This window comes from Girardinichthys multiradiatus, chromosome 12, assembly GCF_021462225.1.
Source record: "Girardinichthys multiradiatus isolate DD_20200921_A chromosome 12, DD_fGirMul_XY1, whole genome shotgun sequence".
In the NCBI taxonomy this organism is placed as follows: domain Eukaryota; kingdom Metazoa; phylum Chordata; class Actinopteri; order Cyprinodontiformes; family Goodeidae; genus Girardinichthys; species Girardinichthys multiradiatus.
Genome location: NC_061805.1, coordinates 6,502,978 through 6,528,792, shown reverse-complemented (window position 1 = coordinate 6,528,792; position 25,815 = coordinate 6,502,978). Strand labels below are relative to the sequence as shown.

General features: G+C 39.4%; 2 protein-coding genes across 3 annotated transcripts; one reads left to right on the top strand and one right to left on the bottom strand.

The window, feature by feature from the left end:
- The first annotated feature begins 920 nt into the window (after nucleotides 1-920).
- idua (alpha-L-iduronidase) lies at nucleotides 921-25,795 on the top strand. 2 transcript variants are annotated; one of them, XM_047381125.1, is made up of 14 exons: nucleotides 921-1,232; nucleotides 4,674-4,814; nucleotides 4,982-5,064; nucleotides 5,257-5,364; nucleotides 5,766-5,861; nucleotides 8,421-8,623; nucleotides 9,580-9,759; nucleotides 9,838-10,054; nucleotides 10,170-10,379; nucleotides 10,456-10,577; nucleotides 10,713-10,838; nucleotides 11,888-11,964; nucleotides 12,110-12,210; nucleotides 12,326-13,026. In XM_047381125.1, exons 1-14 carry the CDS (start codon nucleotides 1,102-1,104, stop codon nucleotides 12,424-12,426), a joined length of 1,896 nt encoding a protein of 631 aa, XP_047237081.1. In that variant the 5' UTR covers nucleotides 921-1,101; the 3' UTR covers nucleotides 12,427-13,026. The 2 variants fall into 2 exon arrangements, with proteins under 2 accessions (XP_047237081.1, XP_047237082.1); XM_047381126.1 differs by lacking the exons at nucleotides 12,110-12,210; nucleotides 12,326-13,026 and adding an exon at nucleotides 23,249-25,795.
- On the bottom strand, nucleotides 12,705-15,976 carry LOC124877703 (purpurin-like). The gene is made up of 6 exons (XM_047381129.1): nucleotides 14,462-15,976; nucleotides 14,175-14,289; nucleotides 13,812-13,948; nucleotides 13,415-13,527; nucleotides 13,122-13,334; nucleotides 12,705-12,978 (listed from the first exon to the last, which is right to left on the bottom strand). The coding sequence occupies exons 2-6, from the start codon at nucleotides 14,286-14,288 to the stop codon at nucleotides 12,968-12,970; spliced, it is 588 nt and encodes a 195-aa protein (XP_047237085.1). The 5' UTR covers nucleotide 14,289; nucleotides 14,462-15,976; the 3' UTR covers nucleotides 12,705-12,967.
- Nucleotides 25,796-25,815: the final 20 nt, after the last annotated feature.

Genomic DNA, 25,815 nt, shown 5'->3' with positions numbered 1-25,815 from the left:
AGACTGAGGTGCCTTGATACAGCACTCTGGGAACAGCCTATTTGTTCAGAAATTTCTTTCTGTGTCTTACCCTCTTGCTTGAGGGTGTCAATAGTGGCCTTCTGGACAGCAGTCAGGTCGGCAGTCTTACCCATGATTGGGGTTTTGAGTGATGAACCAGGCTGGGAGTTTTAAAGGCCTCAGGAATCTTTTGCAGGTGTTTAGAGTTAACTCGTTGATTCAGATGATTAGGTTCATAGCTCGTTTAGAGACCCTTTTAATGATATGCTAATTTTGTGAGATAGGAATTTTGGGTTTTCATGAGCTGTATGCCAAAATCATCCGTATTAAGCCAATAAAAGACCTGAAATATTTCAGTTAGAGAAGGACCTGTATAGCTATCTTCCAGTCACTTCTGATCAGCTCTTTGTCCCCATTAAAGCAAGGCTTACCCCCAGCATGATGCTGCCACCACCATGTTTTACTATGGGGAAGGTGTTGGCATTCTGCCACACATTTTGGATGTAAGCCAAAGAGTCATTTTGACGTCATCTCACCAGAGCACCTTCAGATTTTCTCTAGCCACTGAATCATCATGTTTGTAGAGTGCTCGACTAGTAGTTGTCTCCATATATTTTCAGATTTTCACCTAAATCAACGCGCTACTTTCCTGGCCTGTCAGTTTAGATGCATGCCCATGTCTCGGTAGGGTTGCAGTTGTGCTTTAATTAAATGAAAACGTTTGTGGAGACAAAATATAAAAACCTCGGAGTTTTGTATGTGTATAGTCTCTAATACTGGTGTGATCCATTTGAGATCATGCTGGCTCATTCGCAGTGAAGTGTCCAGATGTGTTTCAGTGGGTTTCACTCTGCTCTACTTCTAAAACCCAACGACCACCTTCAATAAAGACTACATTTATGTCGCGTAATATACGTCATCCGCTCGTCTGACCAGCTCGCTCCTAGCTGCCTGGTTGCCTTACAACTTTGTCAGAGGGAGAATATCGGAAGCGCGTTGTCGTTTACTTGCTTCTCCCATACGAAACATGTCGGGGCAAGGTTGGACCGGTAGTTCACTTTATAGTAGATATGTAAACTAACGCGCCGGAGAGAGTTCACCATGTGGAGGAGTTTGTCTTTTCTTGCTTTCTTTTGGGGCTTCTGTAAAACTTCAGGATCTTATGTCATCACAGTTGACGTGAGAAGACCAGAAAGAGAGCTCAGACCATTCTGGAGAAGCACTGGCTTCTGGTAGGTCATTTTTTATGTTTCGATGCGGTTTTTGATTGCAGGTTTCCTTTCTCCTCGCTAAGATCAGCAGCCATGGTTCTGCTAACCAGTGCAATGCGCATGCGCATACAGTGTGAAAACAAGTGACAGGATTGTAGGAGGCAGCATGTTTAAAGGGTTATTTCACTGCATCAAACGAGACTGTAATGCCTTTCTTCTGTTGTAGTTCGATGTTTAAAATACAGTAATCAAATTGGAACTTGGATTTATTTTATACTCATCACCGACCATTTAAAACACCAATTTGTGAAATATTTATTCAAGCTTTGGAGATTGGTTTGAGGCCACCTTACATTGGATCAAGCTTGAAAACCACTCCACCCAGACAGGTCAAACCTTTACAGAATTTTTTTTAACACGATGACAGATTATATAAATACAATCGGTGATTTGTGAAGCATTTAATTTATTGCATTTTTATATTTGGAAACTAAGCAGATCAAACCTGGACAGAATTATTCTAACTCAGTGACAAACTACTGTCTATAAAAACAAAATTGTTTAGTGTTTTGTGAAAACATTAATTTTGTGAAATACGAATAAAGAAAAAATAAGGTATCGTTATTATTGATTTAACAATCTTAGAAGGGAACCTACTTGAAAGAAATTGTGAAATTTTAATTTACTACAAAATCTCAGAATTTGCTGATGTTGGCAAGGAGGGAAAGATGTACAGTAGTTTCTGATACCTTTACAGCTCAAACCTGGGCAGACATTTTCTACACCGAAGACATATTGTTTCAAACTGTTTGAGATTCATGAAACCTCTTTAGGCTTGTGAAAAAAGGATATTCTTTAAGGCTTATTTTGGGATGGAGACCACCTTACAGAGTCCAGAATGGTGACCGGGCTACACTGAGAGGTCAAACCTGGACAGAATTAATCTAAACTAATGAAAGTTTCTAATGAAATTGATTTGAGAAAATTATATTTAATTTGTAAGGACTCTAAAATAAAATAAAAAGCTGTTTTGGCTTTTTCACCAATTTGGAAGAGACTCATCTGCTACGGTAACTTGACTGTTCAGTTCAAACCTGCACAGAATACATTCTGTGTTTTCATATAATCTGTAATGGCTATAAAACTATCCGGTTCCTCCCCATGATAGTCTAAGGTTCTAGAGTTATTTTATGTTTTGCATCCAAGAAGCCAGACTTTTATGTAATTTCTGTTCAGTCCTCATACCTGACCCTGAATGCAGTATTTTCAGAAAGTGGACAAGTGGAGGGCAGAAGATCTACCCCGGTACCCAGTCTTAGAAGCAATCTCTGGGAAATGTAACAGTGTCCAACAGTCTTGTCTTTTAGAAATCCAACAGACCTGAGACAGAAGCTGATGGGTTGCATCGTTCTCCAGTTGATTGCTGTGTTTTAACATTTCTACTCATAGCTTTTTGGGAGCACGAAGCGTCCTAATATACAGGTCCTTCTCAAAAAATTAGCATATTGTGATAAAGTTCATTATTTTCCATAATGTCATGATGAAAATTTTACATTCATATATTTTGGATTCATTGCACACTAACTGAAATATTTCAGGTCTTTTATTGTCTTAATACGGATGATTTTGGCATACAGCTCATGAAAACCCAAAATTCCTATCTCACAAAATTAGCATATCATTAAAAGGGTCTCTAAACGAGCTATGAACCTAATCATCTGAATCAACGAGTTAACTCTAAACACCTGCAAAAGATTCCTGAGGCCTTTAAAACTCCCAGCCTGGTTCATCACTCAAAACCCCAATCATGGGTAAGACTGCCGACCTGACTGCTGTCCAGAAGGCCACTATTGACACCCTCAAGCAAGAGGGTAAGACTCAGAAAGAAATTTCTGAACGAATAGGCTGTTCCCAGAGTGCTGTATCAAGGCACCTCAGTGGGAAGTCTGTGGGAAGGAAAAAGTGTGGCAGAAAACGCTGCACAACGAGAAGAGGTGACCGGACCCTGAGGAAGATTGTGGAGAAGGGCCGATTCCAGACCTTGGGGGACCTGTGGAAGCAGTGGACTGAGTCTGGAGTAGAAACATCCAGAGCCACCGTGCACAGGCGTGTGCAGGAAATGGGCTACAGGTGCCGCATTCCCCAGACCTGGGCTACAGAGAAGCAGCACTGGACTGTTGCTCAGTGGTCCAAAGTACTTTTTTCGGATGAAAGCAAATTCTGCATGTCATTCGGAAATCAAGGTGCCAGAGTCTGGAGGAAGACTGGGGAGAAGGAAATGCCAAAATGCCAGAAGTCCAGTGTCAAGTACCCACAGTCAGTGATGGTCTGGGGTGCCGTGTCAGCTGCTGGTGTTGGTCCACTGTGTTTTATCAAGGGCAGGGTCAATGCAGCTAGCTATCAGGAGATTTTGGAGCACTTCATGCTTCCATCTGCTGAAAAGCTTTATTGAGATGAAGATTTCATTTTTCAGCACAACCTGGCACCTGCTCACAGTGCCAAAACCACTGGTAAATGGTTTACTGACCATGGTATCACTGTGCTCAATTGGCCTGCCAACTCTCCTGACCTGAACCCCATAGAGAATCTGTGGAATATTGTGAAGAGAACGTTGAGAGACTCAAGACCCAACACTCTGGATGAGCTAAAGACCGCTATCGAAGCATCCTGGGCCTCCATAAGACCTCAGTGCCTCAGGCTGATTGCCTCCATGCCACGCCACATTGAAGCAGTCATTTCTGCAAAAGGATTCCCGACCAAGTATTGAGTGCATAACTGTACATGATTATTTGAAGGTTGACGTTGTTTGTATTAAAAATAATTTTCTTTTATTGGTTGGATGAAATATGCTAATTTTGTGAGATAGGAATTTTGGGTTTTCATGAGCTGTATGCCAAAATCATCCGTATTAAGACAATAAAAGACCTGAAATATTTCAGTTAGTGTGCAATGAATCTAAAATATATGAATGTTAAATTTTCCTCATTACATTATAGAAAATAATGACCTTTATCACAATATGCTAATTTTTTGAGAAGGACCTGTACAGACATGCTAAAGTAGTCTTATTTCTGCCAATCTGGCTTCAACTGATTCAACTGAGAAAAATCAATTTATCAAAAAGAAATCAAAAGAATTGTTGTGTTGGAGACACACTGCTAGTAACAGAGTTCCTAAAGATCCCATTTAAAATTGCTCTTTGCCAAGTTGAGTGTAACCGCAGAGTTTGAGTGTTTTCTATGATCCAAAGACTAGTATTAGATGGTCTAACAGAAAACATCGTTAAGGATATACTGGGAAGGACCAGTGTAACAGATTCTAGGAATGTCCGGCCCCATGTAAGCTAAGTATAAAGAAATGGGAGATGACACAAGACTTTTGCACAGGGCTGTGTAAATGTCGTCATTTTAAAAGTTGTAGAAGCGGCTAATTTTATTGTTTGTTTTTTTTTTCTTTGTGCAGCCCTCCTCTTCCTCACACGCAGGCTGACCAGTTTGACCTGAGCATTGACCAGCAGCTTAATTTGGCCTATGTGGGCTCGGTCCCACATGGAGGGATCCTGCAGGTTAGGATCCATTGGATGTTGGAGCTGGTCACTTCACAGTACGTCAACCAGCAAGCAAGGACAAGCATTTGTTCTGAATGTGGTTGTTTATGCCTGATAAGACATATTAGAGAAAGCATACAGTGGAACATCTGTGTTTTTATTTTTAATGTCATCTACTGGCAAATTAAAAGAAGTGTGATTCGTTTTTTGTTCGTTTTTGTAGAGATGTTGGAGGACAACCTCAGTATAACTTCACTAAACTGGATCAGCTGATAGAACTCCTGTCAGTTAATGGACTTCAACCAGGTGACAAACACACTGCTTATTGTTCTGGTTCCTCGTCTTCTTCATCATCATCATCATCATAGTGTTTTGATAATTTCCTACAGAACTGCTGCAAAGTGATGCTAATACATTTATTACACGTCCAACGCAAAACATCTGAAGACTCAAAAAGCTCATAAGTTTGAAAGTGACATTGCTTGTTGACCTTTGCAGGTTTTGAACTGATGGGCAGTGTCTCAAACTACTTCAGTGACTTTGAGGATAAAGCCCAAGTAGTTGAATGGAGAAATCTGGTTTATCTCATAGCCAAGCGCTACATTGGTGAGTCTATGTTTACTCATTACGCTGTTTTATTTTAATATTACCAAATAAAGGTCCAATAAACTGCGTTGAAGTTTGAGCCTGACTGGTAAAGGAGATCAAATAAATACATCGCTGTTGGAGATCTGCAGCCAAGAGCAGCATTTTGGGGTCAAGTCTGTCTAGCAACAAGGAGGAGAGGAGAGGAGAGGAGAGGAGAGGAGAGGACGATATAGAGAGACTGTGCAAAGAGAAATGATCAGGATCCATCTCTGTATATATGCCCCAACTTTGTGAGTTGTGATGGGAGAAGACTAAGTACTGTTCCACTTGCAAAAGGAGGTTGCAAAACGTATTAACTGCAGGGGTGCTAATAATTTTCCCACTGGTGATTTAGATAGTGTCATCCTTTTGAATTTCAGACAAATATGGCCTTGGAATGGTTTCTCAGTGGAACTTTGAGACATGGAATGAACCCAACAACCATGACTTTGATAACGTCTCCATGTCAATTCAAGGTAAACCCCAGAATATATATATATATACTTACCTTAAAACCATTGAGATTTGTACTGCAAAAATATACTATTAGATCCCTGAACCCCCCCCCCCCTCTCCAGCCTTTCTTCCTATTTTCAGTTATTTCAACTGTTTATTATTTCTGTTGCTGTTATTGCGTTCTCTTCAAATGCTAGCTAGCACTGTACTATGAGTGATTACTATAAGTTCTGTAAAAAAAACAAAAACACGTATAATTACACATCTCTACCAGGGAATTCTGTTTTAAATACACTTCCGGTCAAATGTTTTAGTACGCTTTTCTCACTTAATGGGTCTCTTTATTTTCATGATTATTTAAATTGTAGATTCTCACCACAGACAACAAACATGTGAATGAACACACATGGAATTATGTAGTAAACAAAAAGTGTGAAATATTTTATATTTTAGATTATAAAATATACAGTACTGACCAACGGTTTGGACACACCTTCTCATTCAAAGAGTTGTCTTTATTTTCATGACTAATATTGTAGCTTCACACTGAAGGCATCAAAACTATGAATTAACACATGTGGAATTATATACTGAACAAAAAAGTGTGAAACAACTGAAAATATGTCTTATATTCTAGGTTCTTCAAAGTAGCCACCTTTTGCTTTGATTACTGCTCCGCACACTCTTGGCATTCTGTTGATGAGCTTCAAGAGGTAGTCACCTGAAATGGTTTTCACTTTACAGGTGTGCCCTGTCAGGTTTAATAAGTGGGATTTCAAGCCTTGGGGTTGGGACCATCAGCTGTGTTGTGCAGGAGGTGGATACAGTACACAGCTGATAGTCCTAATGAATAGACTGTTAGAATTTGTATTATGACAAGAAAAAAGCAGCTAAGTAAAGAAAAAACGAGTGGCCATCCTTACTTTAAGAAATGAAGGTCAGTCAGTCCAAACAATTGGGAAAACTTTGAAAGTGTCCCCAAGTGCAGTCGCAAAAACCATCAAGCGCTACAAAGAAACTGGCTCACATGAGGACCGCCCCAGGAAAGGAAGACCAAGAGTCACCTCTGCTGCGGACGATAAGTTGATCCGAGTCACCAGCCTCAGAAATCACAGGTTAACAGCAGCTCAGATTAGAGAACAGGTCAATGCCACACAGAGTTCTAGCAGCAGACACATCTCTAGAACAACTGTTAAGAGGAGACTGTGTGAATCAGGCCTTCATGGTAAAATAGCTGCTAGGAAACCACTGCTGAGGACAGGCAACAAGCAGAAGGGACTTGTTTGGGCTAAAGAACACAAGGAATGGACATTAGACCAGTGGAAATCTGTGCTTTGGTCTGATGAGTCCATTTTTGAGATCTTTGGTTCCAACCACCGTGTCTTTGTGCGGCGCAGAAGAATTGAACGGATGGACTCTACATGCCTGGTTCCCACGGTGAAGCATGGAGGAGGAGGTGTGATGGTGTGGAGGTGCTTTGCTGGTGACACTGTTGGGGATTTATTAAAAATTGAAGGCATACTAAACCAGCATGGCTACCACAGCATCTTGCAGCGGCATGCTATTCCATCCGGTTTGCGTTTAGTTGGACCATCATTTATTTTTCAACAGGACAATGACCCCAAACACACCTCCAGGCTGTGTAAGGGCTATTTGACCAAGAAGGAGAGTGATGGGGTGCTGCACCAGATGACCTGGCCTCCACAGTCACCGGACCTGAACTCAATCCAGATGGTTTGGGGTGAGCTGGACCGCAGAGTGAAGGCAAAAGGGCCAACAATTACTAAGGATCTCTGGGAACTCCTTCAAGACTTGGAAAACCATTTCAGGTGACTACCTCTTGAAGCTCATCAACAGAATGCCAAGAGTGTGCGAAGTTTTGATGCCTTCAGTGTGAAGCTACAATATTCATAGTCATGAAATTAAAGACAACTCTTTGAATGAGAAGGTGTGTCCAAACTTTTGGTCTGTACTGTATTTATGTATAATTCTTTTGGATTTATGTTTTTCTGTGAAGTTATCATATTTGCGCACAAAATTAACCTTTTAATTTCAAAATATATGCCTGTGCCACATCGTTTATCATGTGTTCAGTATATAATTCCACATGTGTTAATTGTCCTGGGTTCGATTCCGGGCCGGGGGTCTTTCTGCATGGAGTTTGCATGTTCTCCCCGTGCATGCGTGGGTTCTCACTGGGTACTCCGGCTTCTTCCCACAGTCCAAAGACATGCCTGTTAGGTTAATTGGTCACTCTAAATTGCCCTTCGGTGTATGAATGAATGTGTGCATGGTTGTTTGTGTGTTGCCCTGCGATGGAGTGGCGACTTGTCCAGGGTGTACCCTGCCTCCCGCCCATAGACTGCTGGAGATAGGCACCAGCTTTCCCGCGACCCACTATGGAATAAGCGGTAGAAAATGACTGACTGACTATATATATATATATATATATATATATATATATATATATATATATATAGTTATCCAGGTCTGGTGTATAGAAATACAAATGCTGATATGTTACACATCGATTGTCATTAGAACAACTCTGGATTTCAGTGTAAAGCACAATTCTTTAGGGTTTCTAAATTACTACGATGCCTGTTCGGAGGGGCTGCGCGCTGCCAGCCATCTCCTGAGATTTGGAGGTCCTGGAGACTCTTGTCATCCACCCCCACGTTCCCCATATTGCTGGGCCATGCTGCAGCACTGCTACAATGGCACTAATTATCTCACTGGAGAGACAGGCGTCAGGATCGACTACATCGCCCTGCACAAGAAGGTGAGTTGTCAAATCTCTTTTATGAATGCATATTTTGCCTGCATGTGCAGGTAAATAAAATTGATTTAAAATATTTAAAAAACTTCATTTATTGAAGAAATTTAACTCCAAAAGTGAAACATATAACATATATATATATAACATTGCATACAGTGATATATTTCAGGTGTTTGTTTCTGTTCATTTTCATGATCACGACTAACAGTTAAGGACATGTGACCAGTCAATAAACAATCTATCATACAGATGAGTCCATCTATTGTGTGGAATATTAGCATGAATTACTGTATCACTGCGGCGTGGCATGGAGGAGATCAACCTGTGGTACTGCTGAGGTGTTCGGGAAGCCCAGCTTGCATTATTAGTCATTATTTTGTGTGACTGCTCAAAAATTTGAAGTGGTCATGGTTACTACACAAGTGTAGTACACACATCTACTACAAATGTTGCTGTAGGAGGGAACTATTAGGACTTCTCAGGAGTTCTGCATTCAAAGTTCTTATGAAGCATGAAATATCCTGGCCTGAAAGAACTTTGTTCTTTGTTTCCTCACCTCGGATAAAAGAACAACTTATTCTGTTCTTGCGGAGCATGTACAGGCCTGAAACGTTCTCGTCAAGGGTGTGAATGGCTATACCAACCTTTCACATTATTGTAAAGGCCACAACATAACATTTCTGATTTAAAAAAATGCTTTTTTATTAGTGCTATGTAATATTCTTATTTTCTGCTAAATGAGTTTTTTATTAGCCCTAAGCCATGACAATCTAAATGAAATTAAATAAACAGTTGAAATATATCACTTTGTTTGTGATAAATTAATGAAATCTACAAAAAAATATATTTTTTGAATGAAATAACTGGAATAAATTTGTTGTTAACAAGATTCTCATTCACCTGTAATGAACCTGTAATTTAAAAAAGATTAACGCTGATTCTCTGTTTCCGTCCTCCAGGGAGGAGGTTACTCTTTGCCCATTCTCCAGCAGGAGATCCAGACAGTTGGGGAGATCCAGGAGCGCTTCCCCAGCTTCCGCAGCATCCCTGTTTACAATGACGAGGCTGATCCTCTGGTGGGATGGTCCAACCCTCAGGAATGGAGGGCTGATGTAACCTACGCTGCAATGGTGGTAAAAGTAAGGCAAATACATTCTAAGTGCAGATAAAAAAAATATATTTCACCATTTACTTAGATCATTTCTGCCTCCAATCAGGTAATAAAGCAGCACCAGGATCTGCTTCTGGCTAACCCCAACAACACCATCAACTACACCCTTCTGAGCAACGACAACGCCTTCCTGAGTTACCACCCACATCCCTTCACTCTGCGCACCCTGACCGCTCGCTTCCAGGTCAACAACACTCAGCCGCCTCACGTCCAGCTTATCAGGAAGCCCGCCCTCACCGTCATGGGCCTGCTGGCTCTGCTAGGTGACACTTTTAAAAGTGTAGAACCTACCTTAGAACCATGCCTTAGAAGAACAGTTTGATTCAGAAACAATGATGTTAGATAATGCATGCTACTAAGGTTGGATCCCTCTTTTAGGAGAAACGCAGGTCCTGGCTCAGGTTTTAAACTCAGGAAGTGAACAAAATAGCACGCTGGGCGTTCTCGTTAGCATCCACAAGCCTGTGATCCATGGCGGGTCTGACAGCTGGCAGGCAGCGGTGCTGGTCTACAACAGTGACGACAACAGCACTTCCAGGCGCACCGATGATGTTACAGTCACACTGGAAGGACTGGCTGAGCAGAAGGGTATGTTTGACAAACTCCTGTGGGATCAGATAGAAAGTTTCAGGTCAGTCCAGCTCGGTATCTGTTTTTTATCCAGGTCTGGTGTATGTCACCTATTACATGGATAACAGTGTAACCAACCCATACCAGCTGTGGCAGAGCATGGGCCGCCCTGACTACCCCACTGCACAGCAGTTCAGAGACCTCAGGAGTGTGGAGGTAATAATTTCTAAATATAACTTTCTAAACAAAGATTGTAGACAGGTTTTAATTCTGGAAGGTAAGTGTCCACAAATGTTATGTGGTGGTTAATTTCAACCTGCAGCTTCTGACCTACTGATGATCTGTTGTTAGAGCCCCCAGGCCGAGGGACCTTGGAAAGTTCCTGCTGGTGACACTCTGAGTCTAAAAGCCAAACTGTCTCTGCCTTCAGTCCTCCTCGTCCATGTTTGTGCCCAGCCTGAGGCCGTGCCAGACCAGGTAGGAAGAAGCTTTAATCTCTTTTATGACTACATGAGCATGCTAAGTTAATAGGATAAGACCTGCAGTAGCCCCACACAGGTTTGTTCATTCTAATGCCCTTAGATGGCCTTGTATTCAAGCCCTTTGAACTTTTTACATAATAACCTCAATCTTTAATAAATTTTAGGATTTCATGTATTAAACCAACACAAAGTAGTGTTTTAATTATTTCAAAATGAAAAGGATTTCTGGTTTTCAACATTTTTTCTAAATAGAAATCTGAAAAGTTTGGAATTCGTTTGTATTCAGACCCCTTTACTCCAATAGCCTTAAATAAAATGCAGTTTAACCACCTGTTTTCAGAAGTGATGGGATTAGAAACAGAGACTACCTGTGTATAATTCAATTTCAGTATATATATGTATTTATCTGTTCTTTGAAGGCTTCAGAGGTTTGTTTGGTGAACAAACAGCATCATGACAACCAAAGAACACAGCAGGGTTAGATTATAAAAGAGTATCCCAAGCTTTGAACATCTCACAGAGCTCTGTTGTATACATCCTCCTAAAGATGGAAACATATGGCACACTTGCAAACCTACCAAGACATGGCTGTCCACATAAAACAGAAAAGCTGAGGCAGGGAGAGCATTAATTGTCATTGTGGGTTACTGTGAAGTAACCTACCATGGCAGCATTATGCTGTAGGGATGCTATTTTTTAGAAGGAACAGAGTAGCTGCTGAAATTTAAAGTGAAGTCCCAATTGTGATATATGGAGTATGTCACTAATAGTGATCCAGCTTTAAATGCAGCACAAGGTGGTTCTATACAGTATTGACTCAGGGGCGCTGAATACAAATGCACGCCTCACTTTCACAGTTCCATTATTATACTACTTGTTTTTCTATCACATAAAATCCATTAAAGTCTGGTTGTAACGGGCCAACAAGTAACACGGATCAGTTATTAAGAAACTATTTCAAGGCAACCACCATGTACTTCTTATAGATAGGGGTTAGTTAGCACTCTGTTTTCTGCTACACACTGCGTTTTGTCTTTGGGTTAGGTCAATGGTCTACGCTTCATCAGGATCACCAAAGGTCAAGTCCTCATCATCTGGTCAGATCACTGTGATGATTCAAAGTAAGTGCACATCTGACATATTTCTGTTTCAGAACTCTGGGTTTCATTTTAGGGACAATGGATTAACTGAGTCCTGGTAGGATCCATTAAAGGTTAGGTGATATTAGAAAAGGAAAGCATTCATTTTGGACTCTCTGCTTGGTAGATGCATCAAGACCTTTGAAGTAGAATTTTCCAAGGACCGGGAGGAGTTTAGTCGAATTAACACACAGGACACCATTTTTACTTCTTACGTCTTCTCACCAGGTGCTGTAATTTCTCTTTCCCTCCTTATTTTTCATTCTTTTTGGAGACATGATTTGAATTCTGATCTTCACTGCAGCATCATAGCTGATAGTATATTTCTTGTTGCATGTTGCAGTGAACCAGCAGGTTAGCGGTCTGTACCGAGTTCGAGCTGTGGACTACTGGGTAAGGCCCGGGTCCTACTCTCTGCCAGAGTGGTTTTCAGACAGGGAGTAGAAGGTGGAAGTGCCAAGGATTCGTTGTCTTGTGAGCGCATCTTAGAGAGGATTCGTCTGCTGGTTTCCACTGTTTGTGGCTTGTTGAGCGATGCCAAATCACACACCTAGACGAGGTTGGAGACATCTTGCTCTTTTTAACTGCAGTACAGGAACAGACTGTAGTGGCAGACCACTCTATGAACATAAAATACTCAGTTACTGAATTCTTATGTTATTTCATATTTTAAAACCAACATTTGTACATAGAGGTTTTTACAAGAAAAAGACACAAGCTGCTTTCTTTATAAAATTTATTGTCAGCAGCACAGATCAATACACTTCAGATGCTACCCATCATTTATTTACCATCACATTCTATGAAACATTGGTATTGTTCATTGGATTTTGCTCTTAATTATCTTGGACGTATGTTGTAATGTTAGATGGAGTATGGAATTGATCAGATGCTTAAGATGAGAGTGGGATATTTCACGACAGCCACAGTGAAGAGCTGTCTTGGGCATGTAATTGGTCCAGCTCAATGACTGCTTAGCCACCGTTTAACACGCTCCTGTTAAAGAGAGAATAAAAAACTTTTATGTTTAAATGCTCCAAATTATTCAGCTTCAGAGCATTATTTCCTTTAAATGAAAGTCAAAATACATGATCACAATTTTTCCTCCATGTTTGTATGTGTGTGTGATTGTTGCATACCAGACTGCAGCACGGGCTGGAACTGTCCAGCCATGCAGATTTCCTCCTGCTTCTGCCGGACCACTCTCTGGATGGCTGGAGGAAGGCCGCGGGGGTTGCGCGAAAAGACCAGTGCGTAGCCGTCCTCGCAGCTTCCGTCCTCCCTCAGGGTGCGACAGGCATAGGTGATGGCGTAATTGTCATAGTCTGTGTCAATGACCCAGTAGTTGTCACCTAAAGAAGCAGACAGGGACGTTACTCTTGACTACTCTGAGATGGGTAAGAAAAAAAGCATGCAGCTCAGTGAGGCCTACCGCCGCTGGACAGGTAGCTGGCCAGTCCCTGGTAGTTCATAAACATTTTGCTTGGTGTGTTGGGGTCAGGTACCGAGTACTGAGCAGCCATGTCTGCGCAGACAACCCAGAACCTGGATGTGGGGTAAAGTCAAAAAATTATTAGCTAAAATGATGGGTGTTGGATCTTATGGTAAACGAAGTGAGTTTATAAAGCACTTTTCTAGTCATATCAACCACTCAAAGCACTTTACACTAAAGCCTCAGACTCAGAAATGCTCACACATTCATACACCCGATACGCAGATCGGTAGGCAACTTGGGGTTAAGTGCCTTGCCCAGTGGCACATCAAAATGTGGCAATAGAAAGTTGACCCTTGTGCCTAATGCAATCAAATAGGTTTAAGAAAACACCCACCCAAAGAGAGTGACTCTGCCTCTGGAGGAGGCCACCATGGCACCATCATCCCCAACAGTGTATTCAGCAGATATGTTGTCCTGCAGGAACAAGCCCTCAGGGTCCTTCTTCTGCAAGGCATACCATTTTCCTGCATACTGTCAGGGGAGAAGACATTTCATCAGATTACTATGGATTTACACAAACTGTGCTGAATTATGACAGTTCCTGAAGGAACACTACTGAAGCTTAAAGTGCAAAATGCAAAACACTGTCACACTGCATGCTGAGCATATCCTTCCTTATAATGGAGAATGGGGTTAGGGTTATTTTTATTTGTTTAAAGCTAGAAAAAAACATGAAAATAGAAGGAGACGTGCTCACTCTCTGGGGATCAAAGTCTTGTTTGACGGTGAATCTGTCCACCACACAAGAGGCCAGGCTGTGTTCCACACAGGCCAGGAAAAACATCACCAACCCAAATATCTGGAAGTCCATTCTAAGTCAAGCCAAGAAAGAAACCTTGTTAAATTATTTTTTTAAGCTAACATTGCCTTTCACTTTTCAAAATCTCTTCACACGGCATGAAAAATATGGCAAAATCAGTTACCCTAGCAACGAGGAGTTTTCATAAACCTTTTATTGGGTCCCCAAAAGCAAAGTTTCCTTACCTGAAGTGTAGAGTAAATCCACGGAAAGTTTTCAGTGCGGAGATGTTGGCTGTGTTTGAGCTGTGGCGAGAAGACAGGGTGTGAGCCTTTTATACCCGAGCCGCAGACAGACTGTCTGATTATTCTCACTTCTTGCGCCTAAATGCAGATTTTAAATCTAGCATTAATCCAGTTAACGAAATCCCTGCCTGTAAGCTGATCAGCCCTCACATTCAGGACCATGCAGGCTTTATGTAATTTTTTTTCTGGGCTGCAGTGCCTAACGGCGGATTCAAAGGAAGATTAAACTTGTCTGAACCCTGAGTCACACGTGTGTTTAAGAGAATTAAGTTACAGGAGTTTTTGCAATGCTGGGTTTTATTTTTCCAAAAATCTTTTTCTATTGTCCTTGAAAAAGTATATATTTTTTAGAAATTGTCTCCACATTTTGTATTTACAAGTGGCACTGACAGATCATGGATAATATAAGGCTTTAGCCCTGATTCTATATTTCTTGTCTTATTCATTCTTACATCTGGCAACTTTATTTAAGTCAGACTTGTAAAAGTATGTCTTTAGAAATAAAGGGTGAGAGGAAAAGTTGGTTTAAGAGCAGAACAGAGAGAAAGCAGAGAAAATGGCCATTATGGAGAACAGCTCTGAGTAATGTGTTATGTCAGCAGAGGTTCAGGTGTTTCCATCTCCTGTCATCTTGTCTGTAAATGCTGCCAGGGCTTCAGCTGGTAATCCCAGGCAGAACATGCGTTACAGGGAAGTGACAAAATCAGCGCCATAGAAAGCCCCATATCTTTCTATGGCGCTGGACAAAATGCATTAAGAATAATACTTATAGGCATAAGCAAAGGATTTAAATATTCACAGATTTTACAGAAATTCAGCTGCAGACTTTTTTTTAAATCTTGATTTTCTGATTTGATGTGTAATAAGGCCAGATTATTACCTGTCTATTAAGACATGTGTTCTTTGACTAAACTGGCTCCTTCATATCTGTCTGACCCTGAAGCCACAGCAGCTGTTTTGCTTGTTTCTCTATTCTGAAAATTATAATTTATCAACAGTCTTGCAGAGACGGGCGTCTTTGGCTGGAGGTGACGGCAGGTGTTTTACGGGGGAGTGTAAGGTCACAGGTCTGCTGTGTGAGAGCGTGACAAAGTTGTGCAACAAGATGTTAAAATCCACATCATGCGTTAAACTCCTCACATCTCCATGGGATGGTGAAGTGATGAGGGTTGACACGGCCTTCCAAACACTAACTTGTATTTTCTACATTAAACATTCAACTTGAAAATCATTTTTGAAAAAGCAAATTTTTAAGATTTTGAGCATGTTGCTGGCTGGGGTGAATGCTGTTTACTTACGATTGACACATAGCTGGGGAAACAGGAATCAGTGCTCAATAAATCAACATTCATAGACACTGATCAGTTAAAACATTCATTCATCTTCTATACCGCTTATTCCATAGGGGGAGCTGGGGCCTATCTCCAGCAGCCTATGGGTTGGAGGCGGGGTACACCCTGGACAGGTCGCCAGTCCATCGCAGGGCAACAACACACACAGTAAAAACAAGCATGCACACACACATACAATGTAGAGAGACCAATTAACCTAACAGTCATGTTTTTGGACTGTGGGAGAAAGCCAGAGTACCCAGTGAGAACCCATGCATTCACGGGGAGAACATGCAAACTCCATGCAGAAAGACTCCCGGCCGGGAGTCGAACCCAGGACCTTCTTGTTGGAAATTAAGACTTTTTTTTTTTTCCAATTAGATCGTCCGCATGCAATATGAGTATTTTAACCTATTTTAACAAGGTGTACCAAGAATCTGAACTACAGATTCCGAGTACACTAAATATATATATATATAAAACCCTTAAACATGTAATTAATCTAAAACTAGTATATTCTCCAGCCTCAACAGTACATTTCAGCTGGGTTTTTTTTCCCTTTGAGCTTCAGTATTTATAATATTCAAAAATAGTAATGAGTGAACACACCTGTTTCTCTGTTCCTAACGCACAAAAACTAGGAATAAATAGATGCAATAAATAGAGAAGGGAAAAGTGACAAAGTGTCTTATTGAACTAAAGCATGGTATATTCATATCAGGATCTGAAAAACCTTCCGAAGGTCTTTAGAAAAAAAACATTCTGTGGCACTAGTGGCCTTTATTTTAATTATTTGAAAGTATGCAGATAGGAAGTGGGGTGAAGAGAAGGAGAAGACATGCAGCAGAGGTCGGCGGGGTCGGGAATCAAAACAGGGACATCTGTGTCGAGGACTGAACCCTCTGTATATGGGTCATGCACTCCACTACAAGATACCTACATCTACTATATTCTGGGTTGATTAAACCAAACGTTTAGTAAAAATACCCTTTTCAGCAGTAAGTTGTAAGCTTGGCCTCTGAAATAAGACAACCTGGAAGATTTCATTAAATGTTCTTAACATTAATAACTATGTAACACTTAACCAGCTTCTACACACAAATAACTGATATTCTGTTCCTCCTCAAAAAACAAAACTAATGTGCAATATCATGTTTAACTTCTTTTAATTTCAAAAGAACAAAATTATGAATGTTGTTGTACAAAGAGCCAGAGATCTAAATGGTGGGGTTGAACTGGGTTAAAATGTACCTGGTCCAGGAGGTTCCTCTTTAATACAGTGAAGAGAAAAAACATACATTTAATAATTTTGTGTCCTTCTGTATTTATGGTATTGCTTCAATACAAACATTGACTTAAATTTCTGATTTCAGATGCATCTGAAGTTCTATACAGTGCTGAGTAAAGGCTTCATTTCTTCTCATGTGGCTAAATTAGAGTTTCTGAGAAACCAGAGGAAGGAGGTTGTTTTATTTGTGACAGGAAGCACTTTTACAAAACAGAACTGAACCACTGGGCCTGACTTTGCCACCGTTACTCCAGAAAAAGGAGGAAGAGGTTGGAAAGTGCACAAGGATGAGGACTTCTCCAAAGGGTAGACCAGAACTTTACTTCAGGATGGTGTCTTCATTTGCTGTGAGGAAGAGGATAACAATTTAAAGAATGATGCTACAATAAGTGGATTAAGCACTTGTTTTGAACTTGAATGTTGTATATAAATGAGGGTGAAGATGATACCTTCTGCTAGCTGCTTGGCAATCCTCTCCTGTTCCTCACGAGCCTTTTTCTCCTCCTCCTCAATCCTCTTTTCCTCAGCCGCAATAGGCTTCAAATGATCTGAGTAAGTTGAACAAAGTCAGAGTTACAAATTAAATCAAATCAGAATTTCCTTTCTAACCTGCTCAGTTTAGAGCAGGGCAGCGCTAATCTAAAACCATCTCATCATTCTAAAGGGTTTTTTGTTTCAATTAGTTGAAAAAGGTATTTTGGGTTCCAATATCCTAAACATTTCCAGTTAGTGAATGCGTAATTCCTAAGCCCTACCATATTGCAGTGACCACAACACCTCAGTGTAGACATTACTACTGAGGAAAGAAAACTCAAAGTTGGCTTTTTCACCATCAATGAGAAGTTTAAATGAAATATGAGGAGCCATTTGAAGGAAACTACATTTTCTACTACAGGTTTAGACATTTCTGCGGTTCGTTCACACTATGTGAAAGGAAGACTTGCTATTATTATTATTTTTTTTTTCAGATTTTAACCTTCTGTTATGAAACACATACTCAGATATAAGGGCCATCTGTTAAGACATTTCAGAGTATGGGGAATGATCTTATTGGGGGCCAAAAATGCCTCAAATTCCATTAATAAAAAAAGTCATTACAAATCTTTCTGATATTGAAAAAAAAAACTGAAAACATAAACGAATAAACAAATGTATCTTCAAGTATTTCAAAGTGAATTATTAATATATGTAAATTATTCATGTGGACATAAAAATAGGAATACCGCACATCGTCCTGTGTTGCAGCACACTGGGAACTCAACAGAAAAAATCATTTAGGATTTAAATATTTAATATTTAACAGGAAATAAAGTTTTAATAAATTATTGATACATATTTTTATACATTTATGATAGTTTTATTTAAACTAACATGTATCAATATTTGACATATTTGTTAAATTGTGGCCTTTTTGGACATCATTACAATCTCCATTCTGTTGGGAATACACACCAAGAATGCTGGTTTACCAAATCTAACCATGCTAACAGAAGAAGCTATACTCCATAATTAAATAGTTGTGGCTTTAAAATAATAGAAACCCCCCGTTTATAGCAACTGCTCTCTTGCATGAACAATGCAGCATGTCCTCTGCTTTCTTTTCTGCCTTGATGACAGCTCAGGGCAGAAAATAACGTTTTTTTAATGGTCTTTTTATATTTTAATTTTTTTATAGTTCTTTGAGTAAAATCTTTCTTCGTTAAAAATTGGTATCAACTCAAAGCTTTGCAAAAAAAAAAACCTGATCGGAGATAAGAACTAATTGTGATTAGTGCATCTTAACGGATTTCCATACATTCATCGATTAAAGTACCTGTATGATGATTGTTAATAACTCACCATATCTCCTTTTGCCGTAGATAATACCAGCAATTAAAGCTGAATACCTGGCTGTCTGCAATAGAAAGAAAGCCGAACATTAGCTAATTGAAAAGCTGTTTGCTTGTCATATACTCCATGAACAGCAGGGGGAGACAACATACGTTGAATGGATAGTGAAACATGGTAAAAAAATTAAGCTAAATAACATCCTAAATATCAGTTTTGTTGCATAAACAGGATAAATCTTTTAAAAATGAAAATCGTGAAATGAGCATGGTTTAACTATTCAATTAGTATCAACAGCAACGACTATCGTTTAATTGCAGGTAGCTTCAAAGTGTTAGCTTTAGCAACGTGAAAGTTCTCTGTTACAAACATTACTCAAGCATTGATCAGGGTGTTATTCAGACGCACTACAATATAGCTGTCTTTCTCATTTAGCCTGAATGAAAGATCTTGCGGAGTTGTCACTTAACTATTTGCTGCGAGCCAATTTATCCTGGTTATAGCTAGCAGGTTAGTGACTTCAGACGAGCTGCCGTCTGCCGAACTTTTCCTGCGGTTTTACATTAAATCGGTTAATAACAGCTTCAGAAACATATTTAACTGCACAAACCTTAATTAAAGGCGATACTGCGACAGGAGGAGCCATGGTTTTACAGCAGGTTAGCTACAGAGGTCACTTTACCACCACTGAGAGCAGAGCGGTCTTCTTCTCGGAAAGTTTCAACTACCGCTCAAACTGTCATTGTTGAGCTGCTGCCGTCTTCTGGGCAAAAATGGCAATGCCGCTGGCTGTTGCCTCACCTTACTTGTCTGTTGGGTCTGCGTCTGCTCGAGAATTAAAATGAAAAAATTTTCATTTGCCTTACAAGAAAACATCTTAAGATAAAAGAAGGACACATTCATAACTACCTTTGAAAAGTCATCATAGATTATAAAATGTTTACAGTAACTAGATGATTGTACTGTAGTATTTCACATCTTTTATGTATGAATTGTGATTGCCTCACTCAGAGGTTTCCAGTTATCTTCAGGAAAAGAAAAACAAATTAAACCATGCATTTAATTTTTTCTTTTTTATTTCCACTCAGGGGAACAACATGGATTTAGACTTTGAAATATGTATGTCAAACAAATGAGATATAGTACATGAAAGTAAAACCTTAAAAAATACTATATGAAGTGGCCACACTAAAATTGTTCCCTCTCATGAAAATAAGTACTTTCCCTGCCTCTTATTTCTAATTGCATAACCCATGCCTCACTCGCTTACCTCTTCATCCTCACTCTTAAAACTCTATCCATTTCCCTCGATAGAACTTTTTATTTTACTAAAGAACATTTCTACAAAAACAACAAAATATTGTTCATTCATCAATGAACTCAGTGACAAACCATCCTAAACAAAAATCTGTCAGAACAAATAAGGTGCAAAAATCTAGGTTCCCAGTCTGAAAAGGTCATTTTTGAAGTTCCAAATATGAAATATTTAGCTTTTCTTTTGTCTTTGAGATCTGTCAGGTGGTAAATCCTCATTATCCTCAGCTCCACTGTCACTACAGCTAATATTTGCCCATCCTTCCTTTTCTGAGTGATATTCATGGGCACTATCATGATCACCATCCACATTTGTCTAAGCATGGTGTCAAAATGAGTTGAGATCCTTCCATGTATCCATGCAGAAATTAATTAAACCCTCATTATTAGATCATTGACATATACAGCAGTAAATGTTCACATTTTAAAGCTATGAAGTCTGGAGGGCCCATTTGGTGTATGTTTTAATTCTTCTTTCTTTTGCAGAAGTGTATCACTATGGTTGAGTTTAACAACATTCACATATGATGAAACGAGAGCCTAATCTTTAGAGTATCAAATAAATAATGATCATATTACATGGATAAGATATTATGAAACTGTAAAATGAGTATATCTTCGCATTCTGGAATGGAGGACTGAAGAGGCCTGTATGGAATCAGACATTAACCGTGACTGTCTTATGTTTTGTAATGAAGAGGGGTAATGTTAATCAATTGTGATGTATGAATAAAAATGAAGTGATGTTTTTTTTTAGCTGTAACTGGTGTGGGGCAAAGAAATACCATATTAGAAAGCTTGAGGCTGAGCAGATAAGGAGGGCACCATGGCCTGGGAGCCAGAGGCGGCAGAGTCCTAACATTAGGACGGGAGGGGCAGAGGAGACCCAGCTTCACGGGAACTGGGCCTGGATGGAAGGTCCGCAAGCAAGCTCAAGTCATAACAAGCATGGGAGCGAGAAACAAGAAGCCAGGTGCACGATGTTTTTCGTCAGTCTGAAGTTCGAAAAACAGGCAAAAGTCATGACACCAGGATGGGAGCGGGAGTCGTGAAGGTCAAAAAACAGGCAAAAGTCATAACACAGGGAGGCAGCTGCGGGCTGTTTATGACTGTCTACAGAGGCTGGGAGACAGCACCGAAAAGTAACAGTGACCACGTAACTCAATGATGGGAAAGCTTGCCCGGCAACAGGGGATGAGCAGTGAGGCTATCTGCACTATAAAAACTGTGCCAAAGAAAGAAACAGGGTTGTTTCCTCGCAGAAGACTAGCGAACAAGATCAGACGGAGAAAGAAGCTACAGATGAATCAGAAGACCGGAGATGCAGCCCTGCTGATAATTCTGCATTATAGAGAGGATCAACCCATGTGCCCTGAGAAGAGCTGCAACTCAAAATTGAGAATCTGAATTTCATCTGTTGCATTTGTACAAAGACAACTGAAGTGAACTTGGTCAGTGAACAACTGATTGCTCTAAGTTTCAGGCTGCTGGAAGTCCTGAACAAACCTAATCAAAGGTTTCCTGCAACTATTCAGCCTCTGGAATCTAGCGACTTTTGAAACATATGCCATCAAAGTTTCTGTTTTTTCAATTTTTTTCAAATATTATTATTATTTACTTTTTTTTTCAACTTGACCATCGAAACCCCGAGCATCAGCGCCTGTCCACTTAGAGGAAGAAAACTGAAGATTTGCCTTTCACCCAAGAAGACAATCACTAATTGCTTACTGAAGAAATCATTCCATTCGGATCCATGGTGAGCCTCTGTCTCGAAAGCCTCATCAGCCTTACCAGTTTCAGCATTAGGGAAAGATAGAAATAAATCAATCAACTTAACCTATTATTCAAATTATTACGTTTTGCTGATTTTTAAGCTGTTACTGACCCCTGCAAAAGCATTACTAATTAAAGAAAGCATATAAAATTCTAGATTTATTTTGGACAGTCAATTATTTGAGTCACCTTATTTTTGAGTTTTTTGTTGGTGGTAAAAAGTCTTGTTGCCTGGTTCCAAATGATTTTAGGAAGTTTTTATAGGCTTCCTTAAGCCAAACTTGTTAAAACAATGCCCTTGGGGCTCGTGCCGAGCTACTAAAATCAACCTAACCCATATACCAATTGTAAGTTGTAAAATAGGGAATGAGCAGCCGTTAACAGAAGTGACTGTCGAGGAGCGGATGACTGCTGTGGGCTACACGGTCGTCCCGACCACCAGTTGAGGAAGGGCGAGAGTTTTGGATGCAGGCTGTTAGAGGTTAGGCGTGTCATTTCCCGACACCAGCTTAAACAGATTTTCCAGTAAACCTGCTTAGTAAGACCTGCTTAGCTCATCGGACAACGAAAATGGCTTTTAGTAACTTAAAACTGTTTGCAAAATTAATTGAACCAATCAATAATATGGCATTACTAGATTTATATGTGACTTTTTGGATACATTTTAAGGATAACAAATACAGTATTTTTGTTGCATTCTTCAAAACCTGCCAACACACATACAAAGCCTCACAAAAGTATAAATACCAATTGAACCTTTCACTTTTTGCCATATTACATCCACAAACATCAATATGCTTTTTGGGATATTATGTGGTAGGTCAACATTGTAAAGTGGAAGGAAAAATATCCATGGTCTTCCAATAGTTTTTTACAAATAAAAAAGCTGCAAATTGTGATGTGCATGTCCTTCTGAGTGAATACTTTGTTGAGCCACCTTTTGCTGTGTTTACACGTATGTTTTTTGAGTTATGTCTCTACCAGTTTTGCACATCTAGAGATGGATTTTTACACAGTCGTCTTTGAAAAATTCCTAAGCTCTAGATATAGAAAGGATGGAAAGCATAAGTGAACATCAGTTTTCAAGTATTGCCACGTATTCTTAGGTAAATTTAGATCGATGTCCTTTTAATATTGTATATCATTACGTTTTTATCTAACCCATTTCATTCTAGTTCTGGTTGTTTGTTTCAGGTCGTTGTCCCACCAGAAGGTGAACCTCTGCCCCAGTCACAAGTCTTTTGCAGTATTCTTTCAGGATTGTCCTTTATTTAGCTCCACCTATTTCCCCATCAGATTTCACCGGTTTCCTTGTCCTGGCTAAAAAAAAAAACAGTCCCACACCATGATACTGTGATACTGCCAACATCATGTTTTATAGTGGGGATTGTGTGTTCAAGGTGTTGTCTGCCACACAGTGTTTATCAGCTATCCCAAGAAGATGAATTTTGGTCTAATCTGACAGAGCATTTTCTTTCACACCTATGCTGTGTCCCCTTTATAGCTTATGAAAACTTGCAGATGAGACTTTGTATATGGCTTTTATTTTTCCACCATTTTGTCATTTTATCCAGATTTGTGGAGTACACAACTAATAGTTGTCCTGTCAACAGATTCTCCCACCTGAGCTGTAGATCTCTCCTGCTCCTGCTCCTCCAGAGTTACCATGAGCATCTTAACGGTTTCTCTGATTAATGTTCTCCTTGTTCACCTGTCACTTAAGGTGTACATCCATGTTTTGGTGGTTTTTATGTTGTGACAGTTTTTCCATTTTGAGATGATGATTTGAACATTGATCTGTGGAATGTTCAAAGCTTTGGATTTTGTTTTTATGATCTAACCCTGCTATAAACTTCTTGACTAGTTTTTCCCTGACCTGTCTGCTCTGCTCCTTGGAACTGTTTGTTCACTAATTTTCTCTAACAAGCTACGGTGAAAACAAATCACTCAGATGGACTGAATTTACTAATAAGATTTCACCTTTTCAGGCTTTTATTCATAATGTTTTTTTTTTAACAAATTGCATGATTTTCTTTTTACTCACTGATATGCATTACTTTGTTAATCACACAAAAAAATCCTATAAAATGTGAAAAGTTCAAAGGAAATGAATACTTGTGTTTAGATGCAATCTTAACTTTTTATCTTAAAAATATTTTCATTTAATGTCCTATTTTGGTGGCATGATGTATCTGTTCAGAATAATTTTAATATGTATTATCCTCTTGGAATTCTTCCTATTATCTATACTTAATCTATCATCGTTGTTTTTAAATGAGTCATGACAAAACTAACAGCAGACCTCTACATGTTCGGTTTTTTTTTTTCTCCGGGGGTTATTTTATTAAAATCTTTCTATGCCTAATACGTTGGAGAACTTGTGACATCCATGTGAGTTAAACTAGTTATAAACCATTCTAAAAGGAATACAAACAGACCCTGAATAAAAACAAAATCCTATTAAATGCTTATCAAGAATTATGATAGTGGGATATCATGTCCTTGGCATCTGTTTCAGATGTTTCACTTATTAATCAAATCAACTCAGAACAGTGTATTGTTATTTCATTATGTAACTAATAGCATACAACAAAATGAGACAGCACTTGGCTGGGATCTTTAAAAAACAAGTCTAAAAGATTATCAAACAGATAGAAAGAAAACAGATGAAAACCAGATGAGTTCAGTAATGTAAAAAGTATAATCTTTAAAGCAGCAATCTGTGCAGCAGTCTGATGCTTCCACTTTCGATGTGGCTCTGTTTTCCTAAGGCAGCAGATCAAAAAGGTCTTGAAGAAGGATCCCAGATTAATCAAATTCATCTGTGGTCACTATGAATGCTGTAAATTGTGTTGAACTTTTTGCAGGATACTATGAAAGTATAACAACATTCATATACAGGGCTTAGTTAATACCATAGAGAGAGTTGTCTCAACTGCCAGGCACATTTCAGTTTGTAGAATGTAGAAAGTTGAAGCTCTCAGCAGGAACATGTGTTTTTCATCACATTCACTGTTAAAACGTATCTAGGAGCAGCGTCCTTATGAGGTTAGAAGAAATGTGTTCTTTCAAACATATCTTTTCTTTTACTGACAGTCATTGTAGACACTAGTTATGGCAAGAGCAGATTTTATTTCAAAACTGCATTCTGATTCAGTTAAACATTGTGAATTCATTATGACAAGCATCATTGGCAAAACTTCTGAATATTGCACAGGTCTGAAAAGCAGCATCACTATTTACAGGTAAACCTTTAACAAGTTTGACTTACATTTCATATCTTAGCCTGGTTTTGATAGTTTCACTTGTAAACATTTTTCCTCCTCTTGGCTTCACTGAAGTCACATTGCACAGAAACTGATTTCAAGGAAACAAACATATATACAGTGCCTTGCAGATTCATTCAACCCTCTTAAAGGTTTTCACATTTTGTGATGTTACCCCAAAAGGTGATTCCACAAAGTGCTAGCTTAGCAAACCTAACCCAGATGCTCGACAGACTTCAGATTTTCATGTTTTATAACTTCTCAAGCCCATGTCTCTTTCAGCTTCACAATAACACACTGATTTGTGCTGCTCTATAACATGAAATACCAATACAATATACTTATTTCCACCTAATGTAAAAAAGGTCAAGGGGTATACAAACACTTGCAAGACACTGTTATACATTACAAAGATGGTATATAAGTTATGCATCTTATACTTGACTATTAATAAAAATTATTTTCTATGTTCAAATGTATTTTTTTCTCCTTTCA

What these genes read in the sequence shown, in the direction of transcription:
- LOC124877703 (XM_047381129.1), bottom strand. Translation starts at nt 14,288, where the DNA reads ATGGACTTCCAGATATTTGGGTTGGTGATGTTTTTCCTGGCCTGTGTG. An exon ending in AAGACTTTGATCCCCAGAGA is followed by an intron (nt 13,949 to 14,174) that starts GTGAGCACGTCT and finishes CTCCCCTGACAG; the next exon opens with TATGCAGGAAAATGGTATGC. An exon ending in CAGCTACCTGTCCAGCGGCG is followed by an intron (nt 13,335 to 13,414) that starts GTAGGCCTCACT and finishes CTGCTTCTTTAG; the next exon opens with GTGACAACTACTGGGTCATT.
- idua (XM_047381125.1), top strand. Translation starts at nt 1,102, where the DNA reads ATGTGGAGGAGTTTGTCTTTTCTTGCTTTCTTTTGGGGCTTCTGTAAA. An exon ending in TTGGAGCTGGTCACTTCACA is followed by an intron (nt 4,815 to 4,981) that starts GTACGTCAACCA and finishes TCGTTTTTGTAG; the next exon opens with AGATGTTGGAGGACAACCTC. An exon ending in AGTTAATGGACTTCAACCAG is followed by an intron (nt 5,065 to 5,256) that starts GTGACAAACACA and finishes TGACCTTTGCAG; the next exon opens with GTTTTGAACTGATGGGCAGT.